Here is a 1296-nt window from a genome sequence, read left to right on the forward strand (position 1 = left end):
GAAGCTGGTTAATTCTTCTTCAATATGCTGTGCAGAATGCAATGAACTTTCTTTTCTTACGTCGCGTTGCTGCTATTTCCTTTGTCTGGCAATCTTTACCTTTTACATAAATTCAGCAATGATTGTGAAAAGGTGGTATACCTAAAGCGAATGAAACAGTCGGGAATTTCCTCTCCCGATAATGCGACATCTAAAAGTCGTGTTGATTTAACCGAAAATTAGATATCTATTTGTTTAGGTTATTGTTTTCATTTTGTTGTGTACTAGTATTAGATCTTACCATCTAACATCATTTATATTCATACTGGTTGAGATATTTTGAAATCCTTTTTGTTTCACTTGTTCAATTTCTATCGAAAATAAGTAAATTTTATTTCTTTTCACTTTTCATTTTCAATGTTAAAATGAATGCATTATGTTAAATTTTGCATATGCATTTTTTAGATGTGCATTATTTGTTGTTTTTCTGCAATAAGTGATGAGAGCAAATTATGATGTTAATTGATATTTTTTGCTACATTTAACAGAAAACCTAACTCTCTGCAGTGAACAATAAAATTTTCGTTTCCCCAGAATCATACAAAATTATGATTAAAAATGCAAAACAAAATCTGTAAGCACGGCAAATTCATCAGGATTGTCATTTTGTTATTATTCGTTGCTAGATGAAACAGAAATTTAAGAAACAAAAATATATTTAATAAACTTCGTACAATTACTGAACCCTGTTTATAATTTATATTTTAAAATTTGTTTAATCAGAACGTTTTTAAAGATTCCACATTCATCAAATTTCTACCGTAATCTTATTGATTTTTAAATTTGCCAATTTAAATAAAGCAATTAAAAATCGAATCACACAAGTACGTTTGAACGAACAGTGTTATAATAGATTATTATTCATTTAATTTCATTTAATTCAGATATATTTGTCATATTTCAAATATAATACTTGAAATATTTTTAATACAGTATTCTCATATGCCCTACTTATTTTTTATTTTTCTGAACGTATAGTTTTTACTATGACTGATACGGAAGATAATAAATCAGGACAGAATAACAGTCCTGTGTATGTTGTTGAAGAAATACTGAACAAACGTATATGTGATGGAAAAGTTCAATATTATTTGAAATGGAAAGATTTTAGCTCGGCTGACTGCACATGGGAACCAGCGGAGAACTTGCATTGTCCTGAACTTATTGAAGCGTTTGAGAAAAGCTTAAGAATGAAAATTCGTCTAGCGACAAATGAATGATTCCTCCTGTTAAGCCATTTGAACGGAGGTTTTTTTT

General features: G+C 28.9%; 1 protein-coding gene across 1 annotated transcript; it reads left to right on the forward strand.

Moving 5' to 3' along the window:
- The first annotated feature begins 1025 nt into the window (after positions 1 to 1025).
- Positions 1026 to 1259, forward strand: Tsp_14381 (putative chromo' (CHRromatin Organization MOdifier) domain protein). Its single transcript, XM_003366199.1, has one exon. The coding sequence runs from the start codon at positions 1026 to 1028 to the stop codon at positions 1257 to 1259; it is 234 nt and encodes a 77-aa protein (XP_003366247.1).
- Positions 1260 to 1296: the final 37 nt, after the last annotated feature.

Source organism: Trichinella spiralis (genome assembly GCF_000181795.1).
Source record: "Trichinella spiralis strain ISS 195 chromosome Unknown Scfld6400, whole genome shotgun sequence".
Classification (NCBI taxonomy): Eukaryota; Metazoa; Nematoda; class Enoplea; order Trichinellida; family Trichinellidae; genus Trichinella; species Trichinella spiralis.